Below are 27,802 nucleotides of genomic sequence, written 5' to 3'. Positions count from 1 at the left end.
AGCCATCTGCCCTGCTGGAGGTGAAGTGTCCACCATCATTATATAGGATATATATATATATATTTGTATACATATCTGTAAATTGTATAATTTTATTTGATTTAAAAGTATTTTTGATCTCTGTCTATAAACACAAACTGAGTAAGATTGACAATAAAGTTGACTTTGAAAAATATATATATTCTTTATGAAAATAGTTGACTGTTGGAGAAATGAATCCAAATGAAACGTTGGACTGAACTACAACTACGCCTTTAAATCTCTACGGACTGTTTTTCAGTGGGATGGCAAGTTCCTATCTTTAAACATTTATTAGTTTTTTCTCAGAACAGATTTGATTTTCTGAAGTTAATTTAACTTAACCATGTAAGGTCATTATTAAAAAGGTACAATCAATTTGTTTAGGGTTGAATAAAATAATGATAAACATTTAATTTGGATAATTTACTGACAGAATAAGAAACTCAATAATACTCACCTGTTCCTTTTTATAAAGTGAAACAGTTGAAACGATAGATTTTAGTAAACTTAAAAACAACCTTCTCCAAAAGCTATCAAGGAATATACCTAATACTTGTTTTAGAACTTTATTACATATTTTTATATAAATAGTTTGAGTGATCCATAATTGACAGAAGCTTGTGTTTACACTGACCTGTCACTCATATATTAATGTCTTTGTAACTTCAGTAAACCACTACCTCACTCATTTCTTTCATTCATCACGGTTCAGTAAACTAAGTGATACATGAACCAGTTTAATAATTATAATAACGTAGGATTGCAACTCTTTGAAACTGTAGGTGGCTCTTAAAAGAGCCGTTTGTTTGGGTGTGCTGGTCTCAGGTCAGTCTAAGCCCTCTCTCCGGATGCAGCGGGCCAGCTGGATGTCCTTGGGCATGATGGCGACCCTCTTTGCTTGGTTCATCTTACTGGGGGGCAGCTACATGGATGTCGGTGCAGTCCACAGTCATTGTGCAGTTGAAGGCAGAATGAATTTATTATTGACTCCGAATGAAGCACAACTTCATGTCATACAATACATTGACTTTATTTGTAATTGTGTAAACAAATAAAGCATTGATTAGCAAGCAGGACCTGCAGGAACAGAGCACGTGATGGATGGAGCTGGGAAGAGAGAAGAATAAAGAAAACAGATCAACTTATGATCTGATCTTTTAATGTTCAATGTTAACCATTTGAGCAGATAGCATTAAGTAGAAAAGATCGCAGATGCTAATCTGCCGTTAGCCTACCTCCCGCCCCCTTAGCACCTGGTGGATGGGGCGATAGGCTCCTCTTCAAATGTTTCACAAAATACTTACCATCATGACTACTCTTACTGTTTCACTTCATGTTAAGGCTAATACAAATGACAAGGCTAAGTAATGTGATGCTAACTAACGTGCTCGCTACTAGCTATGTAGCTAGGGTGGCCATTTCCATAACACCAAAAAGGAGGACACTTTGGGATTATCTTTTAGTTTTATCCTGGCTTCACTGAATCCTTCACACTCAAAACACAATGAGACTAGTGTACTAACCACAAGTTGAATGTCTATTTTCGATACTTTTGCCCTTTCCTGGCTGCTTCCAAGAGTTTTTTGTTTGTAAGGAGTCTCTGGTACATGTCTGTGCACTCAAATGTGAAGTTGACACAAATGTGCAGCTCTGCCTTGACACTGTCCACATCCAGACGATTTCTCTCATTTCTCCATGCTGAGGTCATCATTGAGAACACACGTTCTGTATGGGCATTGCTACATGGGATGGAGAAGATGTAGGCGCTGACCTTCCTCAGATTCACAAGTGGGACTTCTGCTTTGGAAAACAGTTTGAGATACCGCTCCTCACTGTGGCATCCTTCCATTTCTGAAGAGCTGAGAATAGCTTCCACCATGCCATATTCCTCATAGAGTCCATCCATGTCAATGTCTTTCAGACTGCAGGCTTGGACTGCATCACTGTATTCTCCATAGGACACAGCAGTTGTGAGGCCAAGCTTTGACACTTTACTATGAAAGCTGTTCTCAGAGAAGTCATACCTTTCACTCACGTCTTTCTTGGCTCTTTCATAGAAAACAAGAAAATCAGCCTCACATTTCTTTGCCAGATCAGGGGTTAGATGCTTGAGTTGTTGTTCACAGCAAAGCCAAAAAATGTGTCCTTTAACCTTCTCTCAAGTTTCCCTTCAGTTCAGTCATTACCTTAAACACAGAGGTTATGCTGAATGATTTGGCCTCAAGTGCTTCAATGCAGTCTGAAAACACTTTCAGAATGTGACTGAGGAAGAGAAAATACATCTCAGATACTTCGTTACCATCCTCTCCAAAGCATTTCCACAACATCTTGGAGCATTCCTCCTCACCGAGACTCTGAAAGTAGCTGGTCAGGGGTCTCCAACACTTCAGGATTCTGTCAATAGATGGCAGCAGAGACAACCATCTCGTGACAACGTGCCGCAGCAGATTGCATTCCTCCACTTCCACAAACTCGCAGAATTCCGGACTGTCCGACCTAAAACCGGACGCATTTCTGGACCATGGAAGTTCATCTACCTTTTGCACAGAAAGTTTAATGAGGAGGCTAAACCTTACAGGACAAAGGACTAACATTCTCTTAAAGACAATGAATCAGAAACAAATTGTGTCTAGTCATCATATTGCTTGCCCAACAAACACCTTACCGAGCAGCTCATCTGCGATGTTGCAGTTATGGTACCAGGGCAGCGGCTGAATCCAAGTGACAGACCTGAAGAAGTGACTGACCCATCAATGCAGGAGCCCTATAAGGAGAAGCTTGGAATTGGGTGAAAATAAAACCCACAGGTTCTCTAAGCGCTGGACGGGATGGCAACACGACTGCTTCAACCTAAGAACAGCAAAGACTGATGACCCTTAAAATAAGGGAGAAGAAAGGAAACTAAACATTCTTTAAGAATGACATGCCAACACATACACACCATTTATATAGCTCCTTTATTATTTATTGGTAATTGTTTTTGTTTTATACTAAAGCCAATTAGGGGCCGGTGTGTAGGAGCCATTTTATGGGTGTTGTTGGTGTGTCAGTTATTTAAGTTATATGTATAGTGCAATATTATTTATGAACACTGGGTGGCGGGGTTTAGCTGCACCGGGTGTATATAATGAGGTCATAGGTGACAGGAGAGGAGGGACACAGAAGGAGAGAGCATACCGATTCCACCAGCCCGGCAGATGCTCATCATAACAACCAAAACTGTACAATTAAACCTTGGTATGTAAACGCTGAATAAACCTCATTATAAACTGCAACAAAGGACCGGAAAGTCATCTGTATGTGTCTGCGTCTGGATCACTCTTCAGCCCTTCTGTGAAGTAATGGCAACAATACATAGGACATAGGAACAGGAAATTGCCATTACAGCCACCCTATAGCTAGCTTGACTGTGTTCCATGCACAACATGTGTATTACCTGATATGTTTGGTCCAACGACTCCTGGTCCTTTCATCAGACGGGAAGCGATAGAACGAGGTATGATCACTTATGTGATTACAACCTGGTACAAAGCACACAGGCATCTTGTAAAAGTGAATTTATTTTTAGCAATCTCTTATTTATTGGAGGGAATAAATCAGTTATGAGATCTTCTTCTTCTTCTTCTTCTTCTTCTTCGCTTTAATTACGTGTCGCAACCACTTGGAGCATTATCGCCTGTGACATCACTTACGCGAGCCAGAATGGGATTTGTAGTCTTTGTAGTCGCGTATTTTTCATAGTCTTATATTTCAACAGTTTTACGACAAAATGTGACTTTTTTGACATGGAACTTATTGTTTAAGATTGACAAACATCATATGTGTAGTTCGTGGCACAATTCAAACGGGATCAAAAGATACGTTTTCTCTCTCCATTGAATTCAATGTTAATTTTTCGCTTCCGGGGTCCCATGGGCCGGAAGTAGATGGGCGTGACTTCGCCTCTATAATATCCGCTCAAATGTCAGCGTCATTAATGTCTGTTTGTAAACCACATTTTACCATACACTTCTAATATTAACGTTATTAACTTTATATTTTATCTACATGAAGGATTTCAGTCATCAGATGTTTGGAGCTTTGGTCATCAGATAAACAAGCTAAGCTAACGTTAGCTGCAGCTAGCACTCTGAGTGTTAATATGACTGTTTTATCAGTGTTTCTACCGTGTTAAACAGTGAGTCTGTTTGTTTGGAGAGGAGCAGAACTCTGAGGATATTCTGCTTCCTGTTAAAATCTTCTGAATGAATACAACTCTGAAAGAGTCCTAATTAGGAGACTCAGAGGCTCACCGCAATGACAACAACTCCCATAATCCCACGCTTCTTCACCAATTTACATTTGTTGTCATTATTTGATTGGGTGACCCCTAGTGGCAGAAAGGACATACTACGTTTAATCTCAAATCAAAAATAAATCATGCCAGCAAATCATTGTATAGACATCCAAGATCAACTCCTGAACCAGAACAATGACTGTCCCTCAACAACACTCCTCATGTCACAATATGGATCATGGTAAAGTAATTCGTTTATTTTATTTTTTTTAATAAACCAAGATTCTTTCAGATCAGAAAGACAGGCACCTCTGCAATAAGCATGATCTTGCTGCTTTACATACAAAAATAATTCTAGACATTCAACAATAATCGAATCCAGAAAAGAGACGTGTTCATAAACATTCTACCTCCATAAAGGAAGTCATTGTTGTGTACAATTTGTATTTAGTTATAGCAGAATGTAGCATGTTGTGTTTTAAAGATATAAAGGTGAAACTCCTGCTCAGACCTACGGATACAAAAATATCAATATACTGTTTTAAGGAACAGAAAATGTGACACGTGACGTTGAATGTCAATCAAACTGCTACAATGGCAGTTCATATATATATATATAGGTATTATCTTGTTTGGATCACCACCCAGTCTTATTTATTTGATTTAGCTGCTTTTCCATTTCATTTGTACAGTGCATTGTGGGAGAATAGAATCCATAACTAGCACATAATATATGAAGTGTGTAATCTGGATTTAGGAGATACCATGGACACAGTAGGAGACTCTTTGACTGGACTGGTGTCACTGGCTGTCACCAAACATGACCTGTGTGATTTGATTTTCAGTTATTTTCTCCTGTCAGCAGGGTGGAGGCTGCAGAGGAAGAGGACATCTTTATGGAAAATACAACTAATGTGGAATAGCAGCACCACCTAGTGGTGAGGATCCCACAGTGCAATGACACAAACTGAAGTTTTAAACTGGGCATTCCCTATAGTATGAATATGTTCATGTTACTGATTCCCTGGTGGTGTCAGCCACGAGGACATCACTGCTTCCTGGTGCTGAAATAACTCTGGCGCAAAATGCAAACTCTTAAGTTCAATCGTTTATTAAATGTAATATACATTCATTCCTTTCTTTAAATGTGATTTTGATGATGTGCACAATTTTGTTAATTATAAAAATGGTGGCTTGGGAAACACATTATATAACTCAAAAATAATACAATATGTGTGGATTTCTCGGCCTGTGGTTGTGATTTGAGGACTCTTCCATGGACCTGAGAGCTGAACACATTCTGTAGTTAACTGTTAGTCATTTTCAGCCATATGAAATGAAACAACAGGCTTTGTATCCCGCTGAGCCCGGTATGAACACACAACACACACGTTTGATAAATCCATTTTAATGGAAAATGTAAAACCCTTTGAACTTCAATGTACAAAGCATGTAACACTTGCACTTTAAAATTTGAAATTGAAGCAAGCCATGTTTTAAAAAAATACCTCAGTGAATGTATATATGTATATATTTACACATTATAGTAAACATTTCATTATTTTATCTTTTAACTTCAAAAGTTCACCATAGTAAATTTAACTAAACAAAAAAACAAGACAATTCATTATTTTCTTAAATAAATTATATATTTTCTGTAAATGTCTTAATTTTACAGCAAATACTTTTTTTTCATAAAATGCTGAAGTGTATAAGCCATTTTGTTCTTTTTTACATAATACAACTTTACAGTCTTTACAATAGTTTGGCAGTTCATTTTCAAAAATGTATTTATGGCATGAGGACTGTAGAGCATCAACATTTCCCAAAGTTACAGGCAATAGCTGGTGTGTGTGTATGTGAGTGTGTGTGTGTGTGTGAGAGTGTGTGTGTGAGTATGTGTGTGTCTGTGTGTGTGTGTGAGTGTGTCCTCCATCACAGTAGAGCCGTATTACAACTGAAAACCACACACTAAAAGAAAGAAAATAAACTGTACAACTCACATTTACATTAATGCTTTTTTTGTAATAACATTGCATATCATACAGCTATAAAATAAATATATATCTTCACAGAGGAAATAAAACAATGTTCGTATTAAAAAGAAAATGTAGAACAAACGGCAACAGACAGAACTAGAAAAGAGGAACAGAATGGACAGAGTACAGACAGACGACACAGAGGGGGGGGGGGCAGCGAGCGCTGACGGAAACTTCTCGTTTCTCTTTTTGCATTTTTTACCCTCAATATTTTTTAGATTTCAACAGCAGAGATGATGCTGCTGGTGATGCTGTGGGTGCTGCTGCTACAGACAGGGACTACACCTCCTGCAGGGGGGGGCAGAGTCTCCATCATGCTGTCAGTTTACAGGACAGTCTGAGTTTCCATGGAAACACACCAGTCACAGAGTTTGGTTTGAGTGGGGGGGTGTAATCCCTGTTGGTGCAGCCGCCTAGTGTTTGTCTCCTCTTGGCACTGAAGGTTTGGTGGTGATGGGGGGGGGGCGTGGTGCACTCACACCCTGAGGTCCCCCGGTCACATGACCAGCTCTTACCCCATCACCTCCACCTGAGGAGGAGGGGGGGAGGAGAGGAGGTGCTGATTGGAGGCGTCTCCCTCTCTGCAGGGCGGGGGCGAGGTGGAGGTGGGGTCATGAGTTCTCCTCCTCCTCCTCGTCTTCCTCAGAGCTGCTCCTCTTCAGGGAGCTCACCGCCTCCTTCACACAGTGGAACAGGATGTTCTTCACCTGAGGAGGAAGAGGAGGAGTTTCAGCAGCTGCACACTTTTGACTTTCAAAGCTTCATTTGAGAACATGGACATTGGAATCCGAAACACAGTATTGTTTGCATGTTGGTTGATTGCATGTAGAGCCTACACCAGCTTCTATAGCTTCATAATATTTGCAGAATTAGATTCCAGTGGTAGCTGGGTATAACTATTTCAGACCCATGTGATCCAGACATTATTCATAATTATAGTAAAGACAAAATGTATTTAAAAACGACCCAAAATAATGCTGCGATCCATATTTGTAGGCCTTTAACTGAGCTCAAAAAGATGCTGGAAAAGAAAAGAGGAAGACAGACGTTTGGAGTTTAGTTTAAAAGACTCAATCGAAGCTTTGAATTAAAAGAAAAATCCCAACGTTTTGTAAACTTATAAATACAGACAGTACTCTGACACTGAGATAGAGCTTTGTTCAGGCGAACATCTGGAGAACATATATACGGGTTCTTACACCTTTTCCAAAGTCAAATTCAAGCACTTTTCAAGGTGCATTTTCCAGCTTTTCAAGCAGCTTACAGCTGTTGTAAATTACATATTTATATACACATACTTATACTCACATGATTATTTCCCTACCTCACATTAAATCAGATGTTCTTTATGATATAAACAACCAAACATGTGTTTCGTGATAGCATTCTACACGAGGATGAAAAATTAAAGAAAAGAAAAGAAAGTTTAATATTTCAAAAGGAGTGACCTGTACGCAGACTGGGCCTCCCATATAACCTGGCTGAGCCGATATACAACTATCAGCCAAATAACTTTTCAATACATTATTGATTACTATCTTTGAGGTACTTTTAGGTTGGCAGTGAACATAAGTCAGAGGTACATGGTGTACTTTTCCTCCACTACATGTATTTAATACCTTTAGTTACTTTGCAGATGTGGATGAATGATGTGAAATCTAATCAAGTGTTGAATCAGACTTTAGTTCCACCTGGAGTGAATCCACCAGCTACCCTGCAGTCTACAAAGTACTTCAGACTAGCTGCACCTTCACCAGCTACCCTGCAGTCTACAAAGTACTTCAGACTAGCTGCACCTTCACCAGCTACCCTGCAGTCTACAAAGTACTTCAGACTAGCTGCACCTTCACCAGCTACCCTGCAGTCTACAAAGTACTTCAGACTAGCTGCACCTTCACCAGCTACCCTGCAGTCTACAAAGTACTTCAGACTAGCTGCACCTTCACCAGCTACCCTGCAGCCTACAAAGTACTTCAGACTAGCTGCACCTTCACCAGCTACCCTGCAGTCTACAAAGTACTTCAGACTAGCTGCACCTTCACCAGCTACCCTGCAGTCTACAAAGTACTTCAGACTAGCTGCTCCTTCACCAGCTACCCTGCAGTCTACAAAGTACTTCAGACTAGCTGCACCTTCACCAGCTTTGAGAACACTTTCATGATCAATCATTATAAAACATATATATATATTATTCTGAAATGGACCAATCTGCACAACGACTACTTTCACTGTCTTTCACGATATTTAGATGAGAATACTTTCTACTTTCACTTGAGGAACATTTTGAATGCAGGACTTTTACTGTAACAGAGTCTTCCTACACTCTGGTACTTCTACTTTTACTCAAGTACTAGATCTGAGTACTTCTACTTTTACTCAAGTACAAGATCTGAGTACTTGTACTTTTACTCAAGTACTAGATCTGAGTACTTCTACTTTTACTCAAGTACAACATCTGAGTACTTATAATTTCACTACAAGATCTGAGTACTTGTACTTTTACTCAAGTACAACATCTGAGTACTTCTCCACCTCTAGTAGCGTATTAGTCTGAATTGTAGCCACAAAATCACGCAGAGCTGCATAGAAGTAGACTCCCAATGGTAACATGTAAGACTGCATGCAGTTTGCTTTTCGGCCCAACTGTATACAGTTCAATCGACCGGACTTCTTTCTGAAGATGTGAGCGTCCTTAACAACGGTCAATAAGTGCTTGACAGCGGTCTGTCTGTTCGGTATTAACAACGTGTCACGTGTTCTGAATTGACCAATCAGAATCGAGTATTCAACTAAGCCATGTAATAAGGAAAATAATATGTACAAATGTGTCCAATGACTTTAGGTAATGCTGACTACTCAAGACTCCTGACTTAGACATCTGCAAAGGAAGACTGTGTTCATTCTACAATTACATGGGATTAAAGCTAAATGTAGTTTTACTTGTATAATACTTCAATTTTATATAAAAGACAGTTTGTTTTCATCTGTTTTCAAATAAACAAAGTATTGGCTTTCAGAATATTAAACTTGTTTCGGCAAATTCAGATGATAAATACAACTTTGAAGCTTCGGCATGATTACAAGCAGAGAACGGACTAATGTAACGTCACAGCAGGCACAACAGCAGCCGGTGTTTCTTGTGAGTGTTTCCCCGGGACACAAACGCAAACACACACACACACACACACACACACACACCACACACACACACACACACACACACACACACACACACACACACACACACACACACACACACACACACACACACACACACACACACACACACACACACACACACACACACACACACACACACACACACACACACACACACACACACACACACACACACACACACACACACACACACACACTCGAGCTTCCCTAAGACCAGTAATACAAACGAAAATGTGTCTTCGGGTCAATGCGACTGATTTCGATCGAGCAAGTCACATTTGGTTCAGGCACGAAACATACCACCAGTAGAAATACATTGCTTTCAAAATCGCTCTGTGTCGAATCAATAGATTATATTTCGTGACTAGAACACGAAATGCCGTGAGAGCTTCATCCTCTGAAGACCACAGGATGGCGACTGTATTAACATGAGGCGCATTCACACTGCAGTACCTTCCCCACAAAGGTTCATCAGAACTTAGTTCATCAGAACTCTTTAGTTCTCATGAACTAAGTACAGATCGCGTTCACACCGGAAAAAGTCCCTGGGGGTGGATTAGGCAAATGAAGCCGCTGACATCACTTCTTCTTCTTCTGCTTTGGGTTTACTGGCAGGCCGCAAACTACTTCACGGCGTATACTGCCACCCAAAGTCCCCGGCCGGAAGTCCCCGGAGTTGGGGACAGGCTTCAGTAGAAGCTGCTGGGAGTCCAGCAGCTACTACTGAAGCCTGTCCCCTGTCCCCGGAGTTGGGGACAGGGGACAGGCTTCAGTAGTAGCTGCTGGACTCCCAGCAGCTTCACACCAGAAACAAAAAGCAACGTCACCTGCAGCTTGTCCTCGTAGTTGACCTCCTCATTGTTGGGACGCAGCTCCTGGCTCAGGTGGAAGGAGTTGGCCACGTGCTCGGGGGACACAAAGTCATTGATGACCTGCACACAGCTGTGGAGGTTCTGCACCTGGGACACACACGCACACACACACACACACACACACACACACACACACACACACACACACACACACACACACACACACACACACACACACACACACACACACACACACACACACACACACACACACACACACACACACACACACACACACACACACACACACACACACACACACACACACACACACACACACACACACACACACACACACACACACACGATAATCAATCCCCACTCACTTTGTCATTAAAATCAGTTATATGTGAACATATATAAGGAATGTGTACACTAAAGAAAACTAGAGTTAATATGTGCCTAATCAGAAACTATTAAAATATAAGATCATGGGAATACAATGTTTAAACCTTCTGAATAACCAATACCATTATTAAAACATCAACATATTAGTTATATATAATCTATCTTCAAAACAACATGATCAATGGACCCTAAAGAACAATTGTTTAGTTGATGTTTGTTTACTTCATTTGAGTCTGTTAGAGTTTATAATACCACTGCAACGCTCCGTGTGTGCGTCTGGCCCAGGCCTGCAGCTGGTGCAGAACGCAGCGGCACGTCTCCTGACTGGCCACAAACAGCATGACCACATCACCCCAACTCTGGCCTCACTGCACTGGCCTCCAGTTCGGTTCAGAATACATTTTAAACTCCTTTTATTTGTTTTCAAAGCCCTGAATGTTCTGGCTCCGGCCTATCAGCAGAACTCCTCCAGCGCTACACCCAGCCAGAGCCTTAAGGTCGGCTGCCCAGCTGCTGCTGGTAGTGCCTAAGACCAGGCTCAAACCCCGAGGGCACAGAGCCTTCGCAGCAGCGGGCCCAGGCTCTGGAACCCTCTGCCCCTCCATGTGAGGTCGGCCCGGACCCTGGGGGTTTAAATCCTCACTGAAGGCTCACTTCTTCTCCCTGGCCTTCTCGTCGGAGCGTCTCCTGACGTTTCCCTGTGTTTTTTATATTTCTGTTGTCAATTATTGTCTTTTATTGTGATTGTAGTAATGTGTTTTTATTACATGCACAGCGCTTTGGCTCGACCAGAAATCGCTTTTAAATGTGCTACTGTATATAAATAAAACTTGATTTGATTACCAGCAGTGTGGAAAAGTAACTTAAGTACATTTTTGAGAGACTTGTACTTCAGCATTCCAATTCCCCACTACCATTCAGAGGTACATGGTGTACTTCTCCTCCACTACATGTATTAATACCTCTAGTTACTTCACAGAGGTGGAGGAATGATGTGAAATATAATCAACTCTTAAATCAGACTTTAGTTCCACCTGGAGTGAATTCACAAGCTACCCTGCAGTAAACAAAGTCATTCAGACTAGCGTGTGTGTGTGTGTGTGTGTGTGTGTGTGTGTGTGTGTGTGTGTGTGTGTGTGTGTGTGTGTGTGTGTGTGTGTGTGTACCTGGTGCATGGCCCCTGCTGGTATGAGTACAGAGTCCCCCAGAAACTGCACCACAGTCCAGCCCTGCACCCCCTGCTCCTCCAGCAGCTGCTGCCTCTGCTTCCTGCTCAGGTACAGGCCCTGCTCTCTGATGGGGTCCTGCTCAGGGGCCCCGTCCAGGCTCTGCTCCTACAGAGAGGGGGGGGTGTTAGTGAGCTCAGTATTGGTATGTCAGTGCACTACGTAGGGAACTGTGTGACCTGGTGAGTGTAGTTATCCAGAGAGTGCAGAGGGCTGACCTTGCGCAGGAACTCCCGCACTTGTTCCATGTCTTTGCTGAGGTAGATGTGCCACAGAGCCCCCGGGGTCTCGCTGGAGTCCTTGAGCCTCCTGCGCACCCCTTCATCCAGATCCTCCTCCTCCAGACGCTTCAACACTCCTACACACACACACACACACACACACACACACACACACACACACACACACACACGTTTTTCTAAGGATTCATTCAATTCTTATTTTCATTTATTAATTAGGAAACGTATCTTTGTTTTCCAATTCATTGAATGAAATTTAAATAATTAGTCTTTTAATTACAATCCAACACTCAAAACTGTCAAGCATCCCGAACTGTTCAGTTGACAAAGATATGATACATAGGAAACAGATGCTCCATTCCTTGATGTTTCTCTTGATAGATTCTAAAGATGTTGTTGCACATTAACTGTGTTGTTGTGTTTAACTTCTCATGGAGCTCCCTCTAGCCATTAGGGGCCACTGTGCTTGCAGATGGGTTTTTTAAGCAATCACTTTATATTTTTTCAATTTGCAAAAGGTTATGTCTAGTCATGAGGTCTGACATCTTTGAACATGTAGCCATGCACCCCTCCTGTCCACATCATTGAGAATAGCTCATGTTAGTCAGCCCGTCCTTAGGGTCGTCATGTCGCTGACTGTAGTGAAGCCTACCAGTTTTTGACAGGACTCCGTTGCCTTTAGCGACTCCTACGTAGACCAGAACCGAGACCACATCTGAGACTTCCACATGGAGGTTAGCGGTCCCAAAGTCCTGGTCCTGAGACGCAGCTACGCCTGCAGAGACAAACAGCTTCAGAAGAAGGACACAGAGAGTCTGGAGAACACTTTAAGTGGAAACATATGGAGGGAAGTATGAGACTACTATATTTAAAATGTGTACATAATGAAATAGAAGAACATAACGTTAGTCTGCAGACATCTTTCTCAGACACACACATGTAGCCAGGGGACCAATGATACCACAGTTCACGTCTCTTCGTGTCTGTCAGATGAAGGTGTATTAATCATGTCAACTCCACCTTCAAATGAGTTACCACTCATTCCACATCCCTGCACTCATTGCTAGGTACATCCTTCGTACCGTAGGCACAGCAGAGCCTGGGCCCCAGGTCGGGCCGCACAAAGAAAGAGGGCAGGTGGGAGGCCAGGTTCAGGCTGCCCTCTGGATCAGAGTACTCTGGCAGAGGCAGGTTCTTCATCAGGTCGTCATATCTGCAACAACATCTTCTCCTTTAGATGCACTCAATCACTTTATTTTGCATCTGAACTAAAGACATTGGCTGAACAATGAGAGATGAGGACATCCGACAGCACAGAGTGTGTGTGTGTGTGTGTGGTGTGTGTGTGTGTGTGTGTGTGTGTGTGTGTGTGTGTTGTGTGTGTGTGTGTGTGTGTGTGTGTGTGTGTGTGTGTGTGTGTGTGTGTGTGTGTGTGTGTGTGTGTGTGGTGTACCTGGAGGGCATGAGGGCCATGAACTCCTCTCCAGAGGGCCAGTCCTTCAGCCTGTACACCATGGGCTCTCCGTCCTTTGACTTGGGCCGCTCTGAAAGGGTAAGCAGACTTCATTTAGACTGAACACCATTTTCATTGTCATGGTGCTATAGGATTTCACCAAACAGCTACACTCACTGGTGATGTCCTCGAACCCATCCCAGAACTCCTTGATCCCAGAGTTGGACACCACCTGGTCCTTACAGTTGAGCAGGTCTCCCTGGTGGTCAGCAAACTCCTGGTTGAAGGAGTCGGCTTTCCACAGGGCGCTGTTCAGTCGCCTGTGGATCCCTGACACCAGGACGGGCTGCAGACACAGAACATGTTGTTATCACTACCTGATGCTATGACTTCTCTGTCACTGTGACGGCCATGCTGCTGTGAGGACTGCTGCCTACCTGTCCTTGTCTCCAGCACTCTCTGAACAGCTTCCAGTTGTTGTGGTTGCGGTGATCTTTGAGCCACAGCAGCCGCCTGTTGTTTAACCAGCAGTGAGGAATATCTGGATACTGATTGGTTGATTCTTCTGGCACTGCCGCAGGAACAGCTGTCTTCTTCCTGTCTGGTTTAACATCCTCAGTGATAGCAGGGGCGGGGTTGTTGTTGCTAGGGGTGACAGGCTCATGCTTGATGCTTGACAGTTTGCTGGCGATGTTCTGGCGGTTGGCCGGGATTTTATTTTCAACCACTGAAGCAATGATTTCATCAAGGATGTTAGGCATGGTCCTCCCACCCTTGCCATGCTACAGAGAGATGGGAAGACAGAAGGAAAACAACATTTCGTTTTTAAAACTGTCTATTGGCAAAAATAGGCAGGTATTTTATTTTGTAAATGTAAAGGAAACTTCAGGAGCAACGACTCTGAACACAAGGAGATCACAGCGGAGCTGACTACCAGATGTCCCTAGAACAGTGTTTCTCAAGGACACTTAACCAATAAAAAAACACTCGCGGACCACCGAACTCCACAAATATAAAAAAACACATAGTTTTTCTAGAACAGATTACAAATCGCCTGAAAATGGTACAAACAAGTGGCAACCTGTGTGATGAAGGTGTTGCGCTGGGCTATATCATGCAATTGAAAGTGAAACTTAACCTCGCTCCATTGCGGAGATATTCGCGCGAGAGTGCGGAAAACTGAAATGTATTTATGTATTTCAAATGTGAAATGTTACCAATATACTCACGGACCACTAGGGGGCGCTCACGGACCACCAGTGGTCCGCGGACCACACTTTGAGAAGCACTGCCCTAGAGCCAGCAAAACACCCTGTATCAACTGATGCCAACAGGCAAGACTAAAGAGACAACACGACTCTCAGTGAGCAGCAGCACCCTGAAGTCGCTCGCATGCCTGTGCTCTGAGAAGGGAGTTAGGGGAGAAGACCGTGATAAACTAGGTGAAAGGTCTTGGCCTAAGTAAATATTTTCCTCAACAATTTCCAAATGACTAATGTTAAAGCCTTGAACATATGGATGTGTACCTTTTTACCAAGGCTTTCCCCACTGTATAGTTAGTTTAATAGGTTTATTTTTCCACTACTTCCCCCCCCACCCCCTTAACCTGTCTGCCTTTTCTTTCCCCCCCCTACTCTCCCCCCCCCCCCCTACCCGACTTGTAAAGCGACCTTGGGTTTCCTGAAAGGCGCTATAAAAATATTATATATGATTATTATTATTACCTGTGCAGTGTTGCAGTAGACTGGTGCGAAGGCGATCCCAGCGTCTGTGGAGCCCATCTTCAGCTTCCCTGCTGTGGTGGTGAGCAGGTCTCTGAGGGTGGAGCCCTGCTCCGTACTGTTGGCCACCAGGGAGGTGGTCTTGCACTGCTGCAGCATCTCCAGGCTGTCCCCCACCTTGTCCTCCTTCACTGATTTACCCAGCACCACGGACTTGTTTTCTGTTAGAGCAAGAGGGAAGAGATGACTAACAACATACCATCTGGAGGTCAAATCATCAACGTTTCAAAACAACTGTCCCGACTTCCAGGGTGGGGAGGGTTAAACATCTGTTACAATAACTAGTTACACAAAATGTAACCTCATCTGAGTATCAAATTATAAAAGTATATGTATACATATTACATATAAATGTAACCTTCCGTTTCTTTTGCATTACCTACAATGTAAATAAAAACAAGAGAAAATAAACAACAATAAAATGTATTTTTATTTTACCTTACAAAAGAAGAAACCAAGATATTTTATTTAAAAATTACAGTAATAGTTTACAAATGCTGTTTGAAATGAATACATTGATCAAAAGCAAACTGTACTTTTGTTGTTAATCCACCTACTGCATTAAAAAGAAATGTATTTAAAATAAAGAAGAATTAAAGTAGCCTAAATAGAAATTGTAAAGAAAATGTATTCAGTACGTCTACCTATAATATATCGATTTGTATTTCAAAATGTATTGTAGCTCTTAAATCCTGCTAGTAATCTCAAAATTGTTTTTTTAAATGTGACAGCAATCTCATATTAATTTGTTTTAAGTAATTGTAATAGAATACAGTTACCTTTTTTTGTATCCTAATAATGTCATCTTGCAACATGCAATCCGTTACTACCCAAGCCGGCTGACTATAACTTCATAACACAATGTAATATCTCTCTGTCCCATTACATGCCACTTGTAGACGCCTCGCGACTTCCATACCCAACACTGTGGGCAGTGTCTCAGGGACACAACGACATGCTGACTGCAGTGGGGTTTGAACCTGTGCCCCCCTGAGACCAACATCAACGCACAACAACTGCGCCACACGCCTCCCATGAGCCTCCCCCCTCACCTTTCTTCTCCTCCCTGGACTTCTGCTCGGCCAGATCAGCCAGGAAGTGCAGAGGGGACTGGGACTCGGGCGGGGTGACAGGATCACTTCCTGCATCACTGCTTGGACTGCCTCCCCCCCCCCCTCCGTTAGTCTCCACCTTAGTCCCTCCTTGGTCGGAGTTCTGCTGAGAGCCCAGCTCAGTCTTGAGCACAGACAGTTTGTTACTGTGGTTCAGGACATTCTGCAGGACCTGCCACAGGAGGGGGGGGGGTGGGGTTAAAGGTCAACATGAGACTGGCGGCCTCGGGGTGTCACACCAATTAGAAATAGATTATTTGTAAAAGAACAGGGTTAAAAAGAGAGGGTCAGAAGTTACCCTAAACCAGGGGGGTCCAAACCATTTTGAATTGGTCCCACAGCAAATTCTATATATATAATATAATGAAATATGGCCCACACATTACACTTCTGTACATACGTACACATATCTTACATGATGGCACATTAATAATGAATAGAATAGAACTGAAGGCATTAATAACACCTCTGCCAGCCTCCAGAGCAGAAGCTGCTGTGTGTTACATCTGTACAGCATCTGCATACCAGCTGGGGGCAACTGGAACAGGGTTGGGACGTATAATAACATGTATAAATACACATTAAACAAACACAATAACATTACTTGGCTGGAGCGGGCCCACTGTTCAAATATTTCCTTTAACCTTTTACTTTTCCTTTTAGTTTTAAGCAAAACATGTTTTCTACTTTTTGGTGACCCTTGTTTCGCTCTGGAAATGAACACGTTTGGTGTCTTACTGAAACATTCCAGACAACAAATAAGGTGACCGTCAGCAGTACCTGTGAGAGTCCGTTAGTGGCTGGCAGTTTGGGGAGCAGGTTCTGCTTGGTGCTGCAGGGGCAGCGGGCCTTGATGCTGTGCTTGTCTCTCAGAGAGTGCATGGAAGACACCAAGTCTGCCAGCACTGAAACATCACAAACAGAACATTCAGGAAAAAGACTATGAAGATGGAAAACATGGTTCTTTGATATTGACAGAATATCATTCTTTAACCCGTCGGCCGCACACGGCCACAGGAGGGGCAGAGGCACAGAGGGGGGGTGCCGTACCTGTGCCGGGGATGATCTGAGTCGGCATCAGGTGTTTGTGATCGTGGGGTTGACCTTTCACACACTTGAGCCAGCCGTACAGCTCTTTGTCTAAACACAGAGAGAAAGACACCTGTCAGGAGATGTACTAACATCACACACATTACAACACAGCAAAGCAACGAGGCACGTGATGCTAATGCTGTCTGTAACCCATAGATACCGCTCCAGAATGCACAGGGTGACGAGTGGCTCTCTCTCTCCCTGTGAGCACCCTGAAGGCGCAGAGACACAGTCGAGCAGCTTTTAGTGTAGTGTGCATAACAGCATGAACAGAGTGGTTATTTGTACTCAAACTATGCTAGTTAGGGGGGGCGGAGCTTATGCCTGCTCAGAGTTCTACCGAGACACTCAGCTAAATGCTGCGGTGAAGAAACGCCATACCAAAACCACATCAAGGATTGTTTCTGAAACAGGTTAGAGTTTACCACAAGGTGAGTAGCTCTTTATATCCTGCTTTGTGCTCTCTCTCTCTCCAGTGCAGGGTAGCTCTGAGTGTGAGCAGTCAGTTGGTTCATTCATTTCATTGGCTGTATGTCGTGTTGTCATACTGATATTCTGTGCACACTGTGAAGACCACTGAGACAAATGTAACGTTTGTGATATTGGGCTATAAATGACAGTGGTGGCGAAGTCCATAGGGACTTGGCTTGGCAACTGGAAGGTCACCAGTTCAAGTCCCGGCAAGACCAAGTGCTACCGAGGTGTCCCTGAGCAAGGCACCGTTCCCCACACTGCTCCCCGGGCGCCGTTCATAATGGCAGCACACTGCTCCTATCACTAGGATGGGTCAAATGCAGAGAAACAATTTCCCCACGGGGATTAATAAAGTATATCCAATCCAATCCAAAATAAACATTGATAGATAGATTGATTGATAGATAGATTGATAGTGCAGCTCCATGCTGACTAGAATGTCTGTTCATGTTCATGGTTAAGAATACCTGTTAAAAACATACAAAATGGTAGTTAAAAACACTATAGTGTATACTTTGTTATTTCTACTCATATGTAAGATTTGTTGTTTAAAAAAATCAAAGTATAACTTATTTATCACTAGTTAAAATACACATTGGTGATGAAAGTAAATCATTTCATTGTATATGAAATATGCTTTAAGTTACTGTTTAAATTGTGAAAACATGCTAACTAAGATGTGTATAATGCCCCTTTCACACCAGCGCCCTTGTCAGCTCCGGCTCGGAGCTGAGCCTGAAAAGCACTGGGTTTTCCTGTTCACACCGCAGCGGCGCCGGCTCTTAGCTCCGGAATCCGCTTTCATTTCCAGCTCCAAAAAATTGTCGGGTCCAGAGGCAAGAGCTTTGGAGCTAAGAGGTGACGTCGCTTACGTCGAGGCGTGCAGGAAAACTAAGCCACCTCCCCTGAACATGGGTCGACGTCCAGCCTGCCTACAAGCAGTAGTGCCTATAAACACCACTTTATGAAGTCAGGCAACACTACCAGGCTTCGTGTGGTTCTGTTTATTTGTGCCTTACTTTGACCATCCGTTCACTGTTATCGATCATTGTGGAGAGAGGCAGACGTGTTGTTTTGTATTATTGCAGCTATCGGATGCAAGTAGTCAGTTTAGCTTCGGTTGCTTATGCCAACATCACCCGTTTTATACCAGAGAAACTTTCATAACAGCGTTGTGATACCAAACAGTGTCAATTCAGACTGACACACATTCACTTAGGCTAAGGGAACTGGGGATATGCATCAGCTGCTTGTGTGAGTCGGACAGTGAATACTTTAGAGCGGCCGCTGCAGTGTGCGCTACCGGGAGCTAACGGGAGAATAAAGTCCCGTGGAAGAGCAGCACTGCAGCGGTCGGTAAATGCTGCAAGAAACACATTATAAACAATGAACCACGGCACTCTGGAGCAAAGTATAAGGTTGGAGAAGTCGTTATTCAATTTATTCTGGCTTCGTGTGATTAAAAGCAACACGATCATCGACCCGACGCAGTTCCCCGTTGTTGTTGTTGTTGTTGTTGTTGTGAGCGCCGTAATGGCTGCCGTTGGGGAGCAAATCAGCGATGTAAACGGTGACTTCATGACGCAGCTCTGGGGCGCCAGTGGGCGGTGTGAACAGAGCGGGAGCTGAAAAGGGAAACCGGAGCTGAACCAGAAAAGCTCCCGCTCGGAGCTAGAAACTGAAAAGCTCTGGAGTGAAAGCCGCAAGAGAGTTGTGATAGAATAGAAAGATAAGAGTGATTTACTATTCTGCACTATTCGTGCAGGTTGGTTTTTTTCTTATGTCAGCAAGCCAGATCCGATCTGACTTGGGGTTGATGGCGAGCCACGCCCAGTGAGTCTGTGAGGCCTCCCGTTGGACCTGCCTCTAGAGGACGTTGGCTTTGAAGGAATCCTGCTGAATTCACTCACACTGATTTCAGATAATAACCAGTACACTATTAGCTCTACCCAGGTAGAAGGAGCCAGCACACACACACACACCCACACACACACAACACACACACACACACAACACACACACACACACACACACACACACACACACACACACACACACACACCACACACACACACACACACACACACACACACCACCCACACACACACACACACACACACACACACACACACACCACACACACACACACACACACACACACACACACACACACACACACACACACACACACACACACACCTATAGAGACAGGACTCTTTTATTTGTAAGTTAAAGAGCTCTATTTTTTTATTTTCATTTATTTTCATATTGTGTGTGCCAACATTTACAATCTCATGTACATGTTGTTGACTATTGCTGGCAACAGGTAACATTAAGCTGTCTTTGCTCTTTTCTGCTGGAGCAATGGGAATGTCCCCTCTGTGGGACTAATAAAGAGATTCTGATTCTGATTCTGAATACAATGTTCAACTAAATCTAACTCTTCTATTTTCATTTATTTTCATATTGTTGGCACAATCTAATGTAAAATGTTGTTGAATGTTGCTGGCAATAAAATGTAAAATGTCCAACGAAAGAGAACTCTTCCCGGAGACACCACTGTTCGGAGCGAGGTAGATGTTAGCCTCTGCTCTTGGTGCTCACTTCTCTCACGTTAGTGATGGCTGCTGGACCATGATGCAATGCAGGATGCATGGCCAATGCTGTTGCAGTCATTGACATAAAGCAGACTATGTCAACAGTTAAGAAAATCCCCCAATCATTTTAGTGAAAGAGCCTCTGATTATATTACTTTATATGTTTTATAAAAGTGTTCAGGCGCCTGAGGCCACCTTGGCTGCCAAGAGCAAACATCATGAAACCTTAAACATGTAAACAAAGAAAGGGAAAGAAGTACACCGTGACATGTAGCTGTGCCTGTGCCCATTGAACCCGTTCCACCCTCAGCCTCTCCCTGTGATATGAGTGCATGCCTCTCGGCCTGTATGCCCTGCCTGTCCAAACACACACTCAGCTGACCTTTGGAGCTCCTCCTCTCCTTGGCCTTGTAACAGTCCAAGCAGACAACAAAGCCACACTTCTGACAGACCCAGTGGATGTTGAAGAGCGTTGCCTCGCAGGCGTCACACATCTCCCTCACCCCCCTCACAGCTCGCTTCCACACCACCTTGGCTGAAACACACATAGCATATTCAAAGTTTCAAAACAAAGTTATGGTTATTTATTTCAAATGTCAGCCATTTGTGAAGAAACTCACCATCTTTCTTGACCCAGGTGGCTGCAGTGTTCTCCGTCACAACCATCTGACAGAACTTGTCTCCTATGAAGCTGAGGATGTACTTGGCGGTGTTTTGGTCCAGTTGGGTGTCCTCCAGCCCGGGGACCCACAGGGACAGGGCCTCGTCATCAAACTGCTCCGGGTTGGAGAAGCCATCCATCCGGAGGACTCCATTTTTACTGAAGGACAGCCTGGAGGGGATGGAACAGGATGCCATCACACAGTGCGTCCAGCAAAGAACGACAATAGAGAAAAGATGATGAGCATCCTTCATGAACACTCGGGAGACTTAGATATCACACATATTCTCATAGGCTTTATCTGACAGTAATTGATGAATAGCAACAACAACAAGGGACAGTACACCAGCATCGAGCTCTCCCTTTTACAACAAGGCAGTTAGGAAGTCACAAGGAGACATCCTCACTGCTGCTGCATATTGAAACCATGCAGTGAAGTGTTTTATATGAAAACAAGCATCCTCTTTATCCTGATGTGCCTCTTTATCATATCTAAAGTACCCCTGAGGTGAATTGATATGAATACATATGTGTGCAATGACTTCCTGGCACTGAGTAACAGAATGAGAGGAGGGTGTTGGAGATGAGCCCTCTCTCTGTAAACCCTTTGTGCTCAACTCTGTCCTGAAACAACCCGGCAGCTCAGGTGAATGTTCTGCTGGGCCAGAGAGAGAGAGAGAGAGAGAGAGAGAGAGGAGAGGAGGGGAGATAAGGTGGTGAGAGAATGAACAGGAAGAGGAGATGCAAGGAGGGGAGGAGGCGGGGGAGACAGACATTTCAGCAGCAGCAGTTCTGCAGGAAGGAAAAGATTATAGAAGAGAAGAACATCCTCTTTGGCAGATTTACCTTGTCTGACCCTACACTGCAGCAGCTGCTTATCCCACTGTGTGTGTGTGTGTGTGTGTGTGTGTGTGTGTGTGTGTGTGTGTGTGTGTGTGTGTGTGTGTGTGTGTGTGTGTGTGTGTGTGTGTGTGTGTGTGTGTGTGTGTGTGTGTGTGTGTGTGTGTGTGTGTGTGTGTGTGTGTGGGGGGGTCTGAGGAGGAGTGTAGGGGGGGGGGGGGCTATTACAGCTGCATAGAGGTGTAGGGTCCCACAGGATCAATAGGATGCACATAGTCTGCTTGATGGGTGTACATGTTGTAAAGTTAGGTCTGCAGGTCTTACCGTCTGAAATAATAGAAGCGGCAGAAGACGGGGGAATGTGCGGGCTCCTCCCCCTTCTTGCTGCGGATCACCCTGCACTCCCGACACTTCTGCAGGTTGGGTCCAATTTCAGCACACGAGTCGTCCTGAAGAAAAGACTCTCCCGTCTGCTTCAGCTTCTTCACCTTCCTCCAGTCCTTCAGCACGGAGCGGGGGATCCCATCTGAGAGAGAGACCCTATATTAGGTCACCGATAGTACCAACATGTTGTTGTGACTAGATAAGTCATTCAACTCTTACTCCACATAATATGGTCACTCTGGGTGCTCCAACCTTTGTGGAAGCAATGGTGCAGAGAAGATTAAATATATATGAGCCATCTCATATTCATACTTTTGGCTTGTTTTATAATCCGGGATACTTAAATAGATATATATAACTTCAAACAATTCTTAAAAATAAGCAGTTTATGGGGTAAGAAGTGGCAAATATCTTGACATGCCGTGGAGGTGTAATAAGTATTATATGTGCAATAGCTGATGAGTTGATAAAAAGTGGATATTCTATTAAAACACATCAGTTAGCCACACACACTTCCTCATTACCACGAACACACCCACACTGTGGATAGTACCGTCTGCTGCTGTTAATACTCACTGCTGCACCACATGTGGATTTATCAGGCGCTAAAAAAGCCCCAGGGGGCTTGGGGCTGAAACAGATGAATACTTTCAAAGTCTTTCAATGACATTTGGTAACAATAGCACAGACACTGCCAGTCTGTGGTCCGTCTGGTTGCCTGGGAAACTGTTGAGGGAAGACAGACAGACTGTGATGAGACTTACTGCTGCTGGCCAGCTTGAGTTTAGTCTTCTCTCGGGCTGATCTGAAGATGCCGTTAGGCTTCAAGTCGTCTTCCTCCTTCTCATTGTCTCCTTTCTTCTTCGCCATGTCGTTCTGTTTCTTCTTGTAGGTGGGTTTGGGCTGGCGCTTGGCTCGGCCCTCCATTTTGCTCTCGCTGGCATCAGAGTCGTCTCCCCCGCTCTCTGAAGCCGACTCGTATGTGCGCTTGTTCCCTCGCCTTAAAGAGGGAGGCACTTTCCTCTCCTCCCCGCCGCCTCCTTCTGCTCCTCCCACCTTCTCCTCCTGCTGCCTCTCTCTCTCAGCTTTGATCACACTGTCTTTGCTCATCTCCACCTCGCTGGAGGTGGAGGCGCTCAGATTGACGGTACAAGGTTTGATCATGTCTGACATGGCTGCGGTGTTACTGGTGCTGGTGGTGGGCACTTTCTCTGGTTTCACACTGGGGGGGGTTGTGTTAGCAGTTGTGTTCCTGTCCTCCTCTGAGTGGCGGGTTAGCCAGGCTTTCTTCAGCTTGTGGTAGTTGCTGGGCTGCACACTGGAGGAGACTGAGCTCTGGCCGTTGGGCAGGGGGCTGGACTTGCCTGTCGTTGTGCTCCCGCCCACCGAGCTGTTGCTACTGCTGTCCACGGAAGATGATGAGGCTTGGCTGGAGGAGGGGAGTGGGGGGGAGTTTTGTATAGGAGTTTTGTCAGCTGAGTCCACAGGTAGGAAGCAGTTCCCAGTTGTGATGGCTGTGGGAGCAGAGGAGAAGTTGGTTCTGGATTGGGCTGCAGCCAGGGCAGCTTTGTGCTTCTTTAGGTGGACAAAGGAGGGGGAGTACGACTGACTTGAGCCAGAAACAGAGCTAGGTGTTGGGGTGATGCTAGGACTGGGCTGGGGTGTCCCTGCTGGACTAGGGGGCGGCAGAGAGCCCCCTGGAGATGTAGTGCGTAACACTTCGTGGTACTCTCCTGGTCCTGAGTGACTCAGCACCCAGCCACCAATGCCAGTTTTATGGGAGGAAATGTGAGCTGATGAGGAGTAGCCCAGCTCAGGGAGGGCGGTGCCACTCATGCTCTGGATGCCAAAGGCTGGAGAAATAGTCCTGCACACAGAGTTAGACATACTAGCTCCCATCATTCCATGCATGCTACGCATAGAAGTGTTGTTATACTGGACACACATGTCGTCCAGGTTGGAGTTGGGTTGGATGATCCTGCCAACGTCTCTGAACCCCTCCCCTCGCCTGAGACACTCCCCCTGAAGCTCGGATGGGTAGAACCTCCCCTGGGGGAGCTCCTTAGGGATCATAGCACTAGATTTGTTAGCACCAACAGGAATGTCGTAATTAATAGAAGTGGATGGACGCACAATGACTGACGCCATTGCAGATTGGGGCTTTCCCCTTGACATCCCTTTCTCTCCGGAGAAGGAGCCTCCTCTCTCTCTCCACGCGTCTGCAGAGGAAGTCATGACCTCCCCGCTGATGGTTGCAGCTACAGACGTTACCACGGCAGCGTTTCCGTGACCTTTGGTGTCCCTGAGTTCCGGCAGCAGCGTGGGGGGCTTCTGCTGCTCCGCCAACGTCTTGCTGCCAGCTGCCGCTAAGCTTACCGGCTGAATGGGGGTGAGTGTTGGGGGAGACAGGCGTCCACCATAACTGGCTCTGTCCCTCTCTCGCTCTCTCTCCTTCTCGCGCTCCCTCTCTCGCTCTGCAGCCTCTTTCCTTTCCAGTGCGTGTTGTGTGGGCGGGTGGAAGACGGGCGCTCGGTGGAGAGATGGCATTGCCCTGAGCTGCTGCTGCTGCTGCTGTTGGTGCTGCTGCTGCTGATGGTGCTGCTGATGGTGCTGCTGTTGGTGCTGCTGCTGCTGATGGTGCTGCTGCTGATGGTGCTGATGCTGATGGTGCTGTTGTTGTTGTTGTTGTTGTTGTTGTTGTTGTTGTTGTAGGTGGTGCTGCTGCTGCTGTTGTTGTTGGTGCTGCTGCTGCTGCTGCTGCTGCTGCTGTTGGTGATGCTGCTGCTGCTGCTGCTGTTGTTGTTGTTGTTGTTGTTGTTGTAGGTGGTGCTGCTGCTGTTGTTGTTGGTGCTGCTGCTGCTGCTGCTGTTGGTGGTGGTGAAGGTGGTGGTGAGGATGGTGGTGGTTTGGTGCTAAGGAGGAAGATGTAGAGGAGGAAGGAGAGATAGCAGGGCTGCGGCGCTCCATCCTGTCTAAGCCTGCATGATGCTGGTGTTGCTGTTGCACCAGAGTCACCTGCTGGCTGAGCTGCTCATTGATCTTCCCCGCTAAACCCTCCCCCCCCTCTGGCTGGTGCTTGATGAGAGGCGGGGGCTTGGAGAGAGAGGCTTTGGAGCTGTAGCTGCCTAGGGACAGAGCTCCCTGACTGGGCACGGCGGCTCCAACGCTGGCCACGACTCCTGGAGCTCCGCTAGAAACGTTCTCATAGTAAGAGCTGAGCTCCTTGGAGGAGTAGAGTCTGGGAGGCTCATTCACTACACTGTTGGACAGCGTGGTGAAGTAGTTGCTCTTTTCTGATTGGATAACGTGGGGATGGATGTGGCCCGCCTTGGGGTTTGGGGAGGAGAGTGCGGGGACTCGGACAGGGAAGGCTGGGTCTCTGCTCCTCTCACGGTCCCGGTCCATGCCCAGGTCACTTGAGCGCTGGATCTTAGCCGTGTAGGGAGCCACCTCGATGCTCTCTTTCAGGATCTGCCGATTCTCCTCTTTGTATTTACTGGCTCGATCTGCTGCCTGAACCGCATCCTGTGGAAGAAAATATAAAATAGATTATAAAGTTGATTTCTCATTTTCAGACAGACAGATGCAGCACTTATTCAACAGGTCATTCGATTAACAATGTAGTGGTGTCCATCTCCAGTACTAAGACAGAGATCACTGTCCCTCAGGGCAGGAGAGAAGGAAACTAAAATGCCCCTTTTCCACCAAACCAGTTCTAGCTCCGTGCTTATGCTTTTCTGATTCCGAACCGGTTCTTGTTTTTAGCCCTAGTTGTGTTTCCATCGCCCAGAGCCCGACTGGTGCTGCATCATGACATCACTGTTTACGTCGCTGATTTTCTCCCCAATGCCGCTCACAACAACAACAACAATGGGAGGCTGAGTCGGGTTGATGATCGTGTTGCTTTTAATCAGCCAGATTAAATTAAAGAACGACTTCTCCAAAGTTATACTCTTTCTCCAGATTGCCGTGTTTCATTGTTATTAAATGTGGTTCAACTGCATTTACCGACCGCTATGTATTTTTTGTTACATTTTTCATTAGTTTTACCAAAATAACTTGATTTAATTGTATTTAAAATAACATTTCCAATTAATAAATCCTTCGAATCTGCCTGTTCAGTTTCTGTTGGAATGTGAAGGGTTAAATGCCGTCTCTGCGAGTGGGCCCCTACGGCCCCTACACACGGCGGCGTGCGTTGCCGCTTCAACGCTTCTGCCCATTCACTTTGAATGGGGTGACGTCACGATTCGCCGAACTGCATTGTGGGAGCAAAGCGTAGCTTCTCTCGAGGTGCTCGCTGCAAAAGTAGAGCAATGTTCTACTTTTGCCGCCTCGACGGAGGCGTCAGCCAATCAAATCCCTCGTATGTAAATCTGACAGTACAAGCAGTAGCCAATCAAACCGGGTGTATGTTGGGAGAGCCAGACCGCAGTTATTTCCCATATGTCAACAAAAGGAGGAGAAAATGATCGTGGCGGTAGGGAACATACAGGGATACAAACCGGAGGAGCCAGGCATGGGGGGAGGTGGCAAAGACAGTGGGGGAAACTGGTAGGTTTTCGCTTGTTTGGGGAGTTTATATCCAGTGTATTTCGTTTGAATGGACAGCTAGCAAGCAGAGACAGTATATTTAGCCAGCATGGATGTAGCATGAATGCTTTGCTTTGTATGTCCGGGGCGGGACATTCATGTGGTTGGTTGTTGGTCGGGCTGCTCGCGTTGATTCCCCAAACTCAAGACACGCCTACCGCCAAGCGGTAACGCACGCCGCCGTGTGTAGGGGCCGTTACACACGGCAGCGTGCGTTGCCGCTTGGCGGTGGGCGTGTCTTGAGCTTGAGGAGTCAATGCGAGCAGCCCGACCAACAACCAACCACATGAATGTCCCGCCCCGGACATACAAAGCAAAGCATTCATGCTACATCCATGCTGGCTAAATATACTGTCTATGCTTGCTAGCTGTCCATTCAAACGAAATACACTGGATATAAACTCCCCAAACAAGCGAAAACCTACCAGTTTCCCCCACTGTCTCTGCAACCTCCCCCCATGCCTGGCTCCTCCGGTTTGTATCCCTGTATGTTCCCTACCGCCACGATCATTTTCTCCTCCTTTTGTTGACATATGGGAAATAACTGCGGTCTGGCTCTCCCAACATACACCCGGTTTGATTGGCTACTGCTTGTACTGTCAGATTTACATACG

At 45.1% G+C, this 27,802-nt stretch overlaps 1 protein-coding gene across 3 annotated transcripts in view; it reads right to left on the bottom strand.

The window, feature by feature from the left end:
* Window positions 1-5,689: 5,689 nt before the first annotated feature.
* Window positions 5,690-27,802, bottom strand: part of jmjd1cb (jumonji domain containing 1Cb) — a 192,048-nt gene continuing 169,935 nt past the window's right edge. For all 3 annotated transcript variants that reach the window (XM_071206755.1, XM_071206757.1, XM_071206756.1), the window contains 17 exons: window positions 23,360-26,120; window positions 22,536-22,737; window positions 21,331-21,542; window positions 21,093-21,245; window positions 17,598-17,687; window positions 17,328-17,452; window positions 16,488-16,719; window positions 15,379-15,596; window positions 14,092-14,436; window positions 13,832-14,000; window positions 13,655-13,745; window positions 13,284-13,414; window positions 12,854-12,976; window positions 12,181-12,320; window positions 11,903-12,070; window positions 10,344-10,475; window positions 5,690-7,043 (listed from right to left, as the gene is read on the bottom strand). In XM_071206755.1, the coding sequence (XP_071062856.1) occupies window positions 6,948-7,043; window positions 10,344-10,475; window positions 11,903-12,070; window positions 12,181-12,320; window positions 12,854-12,976; window positions 13,284-13,414; window positions 13,655-13,745; window positions 13,832-14,000; window positions 14,092-14,436; window positions 15,379-15,596; window positions 16,488-16,719; window positions 17,328-17,452; window positions 17,598-17,687; window positions 21,093-21,245; window positions 21,331-21,542; window positions 22,536-22,737; window positions 23,360-26,120 (5,388 nt within the window). In that variant the 3' untranslated portion in view covers window positions 5,690-6,947. The remainder of the gene's footprint in view (window positions 7,044-10,343; window positions 10,476-11,902; window positions 12,071-12,180; window positions 12,321-12,853; window positions 12,977-13,283; window positions 13,415-13,654; window positions 13,746-13,831; window positions 14,001-14,091; window positions 14,437-15,378; window positions 15,597-16,487; window positions 16,720-17,327; window positions 17,453-17,597; window positions 17,688-21,092; window positions 21,246-21,330; window positions 21,543-22,535; window positions 22,738-23,359; window positions 26,121-27,802) is intronic.

This window comes from Pseudochaenichthys georgianus, chromosome 19 (assembly GCF_902827115.2).
Source record: "Pseudochaenichthys georgianus chromosome 19, fPseGeo1.2, whole genome shotgun sequence".
In the NCBI taxonomy this organism is placed as follows: Eukaryota; Metazoa; Chordata; class Actinopteri; order Perciformes; family Channichthyidae; genus Pseudochaenichthys; species Pseudochaenichthys georgianus.
This window is presented reverse-complemented; position numbering and strand designations above follow the sequence as displayed.